Here is a 2,500-nt window from a genome sequence, read left to right on the forward strand (position 1 = left end):
CACCCCCTCCTCCCCCTCCACCGACCTGTCCATGACCGCCGGCATTTCCCTGGCCAGCTGGAGGAGCAGCAGAGCGCCCGTGGCACCCAGCAGATAGAAGGCAGTGCCAGTCAGGAGCTGCACCCAGTCCTGTTGCCCTGAGGCAGCGAAGAGAGCCACCACCCGCGTCAGGGAGAACCAGGTCATAGCCGCTGCCACCACACACGCGTACAAGGTCACGAAATGGCACAGCACGAACCTGGGTCAGATCGAGAGGGTCAGAGGCTGAGGCTGGTTTCGGTTCTGTGTGACTGGTTGCTTTTATTTATCTTTTATTGTCTCATTCTCATCCTCTTTTATTATTGATTTTGGAATCGTTAAAGAAAAAAAAAATGGTTGCCGACATCATATGTAGATAATCTTTCAATAACATATACAATTATGGATTTCTCGAAGCATAATACAATAGGAAACAAAGCCACAATAGATGGAGATACACAGCTGAGAGCTTGAGAGAAAAGATCTTAAATGGTACAAACAGACTGCAGAAGATAACAGGTAAAGAAGTTTATCAACAATACTTATTTACAACCGATCACTTAATCAGAAAAAAAGAAAAAAAATACAAATCCACCAAAGCACCCACTACAATATATATATATATATATATATATATATATATATATATATATATATGTTTAGGGTTTTATATAAATATATATGTATATAACCCTGAAAAAAGACAAATAATTTCACTATTAATCACCAAGGAGAAAACAATCTATTTATCAATAAAGACAATGTGAATAAAATGAACTTATTAAATGAGTCAACAAACACACAAGAACATGAAACCAAAAGAAAAATCAATGGCACAAGTTTTCGATAAAGTCTTTAAGGCAATCAATCTCGTTCGTAAATAAATCAAGCTTCTATCCGCAATCTACGTCGATAAAAAAAAAAAAAAAAAAAAAAAAAAATCAACAGGCAACTCACGACCTACTCTCTTATTCAAATAAATAAAGAAAGAAAAAAAGAAAAACACTAAAACAAGTAAAAATAATGACTCAGCAAATCAATAGCCACAACGCAAGATAATTGGCTCTTACCTGTTAATTTTTTTTTCTTTCTTTTATTAAACGCCGGTAGACAAATTAACAGGCAAATCACGCAACACTTTCCTTTCTAAACGAAATTCACCAAAGTGTAAAAATAAATAAATGAATAAATAGACCAGCAAACCGAAAAAATTATCACCAAAAGAAACTGATCGACGGAGCAAAAAATAAATAACAGAAAAATAAAAATAAATAACAGAAAAAAAGACATACCCCCCCCCCAAAAAAAAAAAAAAAAAAAGACTGAAAAAAAAATCCAGCAACCAAAACACAACAAATAAATAAATAAATAAATAAATAAAAAATAAAAATATTAACAATACTAAAAATAAACAGCTATTCAATCACAGAAATTGAAAAAGAATAATTCAAAGGTAGCCATTGACACAGCACGAAAATGACGAAGACCAACAGAGAAAAATCAGCTTCCAAAACCCAATAAATAAATAAGAAAAGCTAACAAATAAATAGACATTCACCCCCCCCCTCAAAGATAATAAATAAATAAATAAATAAAAAATAAATAAATAAAAAAAAATAAAAAATAAAAAAGGAATGAATAAAAAATCGTTACTGAAAGGATCCCACCGACACAGCACGACCAATGATCAATAACAACAAGTGAACAGTAAATACTAACACATAAATAAATAATCATTGTAAACATAGAAACAGATAAAATAAAATAAACCAAGGAACGGAGGCGATAAACATCAACAAAGGGGAACAGACATTGTGTTAATGGCTCTTTACCTGTGTGTTAATTGGCTCTTTATCCGTGTGTTAATTGGCTCTTTACCTGTGTGTTAATTGGCTCTTCACCTGTGTGTTAATTGGCTCTTTACCTGTGTGTTAATTAGCTCTTTCCCTGTGTGTTAAATTACCTGTGCGTTAATTGGCTATTTCCCTGTGTGCTAATTGGCACTACCTATGTGGCACTTGTCTCCTTACCTGTGCGTTAAATCACTCTTCTCCTGTGTGGTAATTGGCTCTTTACCTGCATGTTAATTAGCACTTTACCTGTGTGTCAGCTGGCTCTTTACCTGAACTGCCCATCGACCACGCTCATTGGCAGGAGGCCGAAGAGAGAGAAGAGGCGGGCGACGGGAACCAGGCTCCGGAGGCACTCGGGTTGCTTGCCCTGCGGGGAGCGGGGGGGCTGATAAAGGAGGAGGAGGAGGAAAGAGGGGAAGTTGAAAAAGGAAGGAGGAAGAAAGAAATGGAGGAGATAAGGGAGAGGGAGAGGAGGAGGAGAGGCTAGGGGTTTTAAGGGAGGGAGAGGGAAGAGGTGGGGGTGGTAAGGGGGAGAGGGAGGAGGAGGAGTAGGGGTGATAAGAGGGAGGGGAAGAGGAGGAAGAGGGGCTAAAGGTGGTAAGGTGGGAGGAGGAGGAAGAGAAGGTGGG

General features: G+C 38.0%; 1 protein-coding gene across 1 annotated transcript in view; it reads right to left on the reverse strand.

Annotated features, from left to right (window-relative positions):
* LOC119579759 (gustatory receptor for sugar taste 64b-like) overlaps positions 1-2,500 on the reverse strand; it is an 11,685-nt gene that overhangs the window by 8,110 nt on the left and 1,075 nt on the right. Inside the window, exons 2-3 of the mRNA XM_037927656.1 lie at positions 2,141-2,238; positions 26-238 (exon numbers count right to left, since the gene is read on the reverse strand). Coding sequence (XP_037783584.1) covers positions 26-238; positions 2,141-2,238 — 311 coding nt within the window. The remainder of the gene's footprint in view (positions 1-25; positions 239-2,140; positions 2,239-2,500) is intronic.

The sequence above is a fragment of the Penaeus monodon genome, chromosome 12 (genome assembly GCF_015228065.2).
Source record: "Penaeus monodon isolate SGIC_2016 chromosome 12, NSTDA_Pmon_1, whole genome shotgun sequence".
In the NCBI taxonomy this organism is placed as follows: domain Eukaryota; kingdom Metazoa; phylum Arthropoda; class Malacostraca; order Decapoda; family Penaeidae; genus Penaeus; species Penaeus monodon.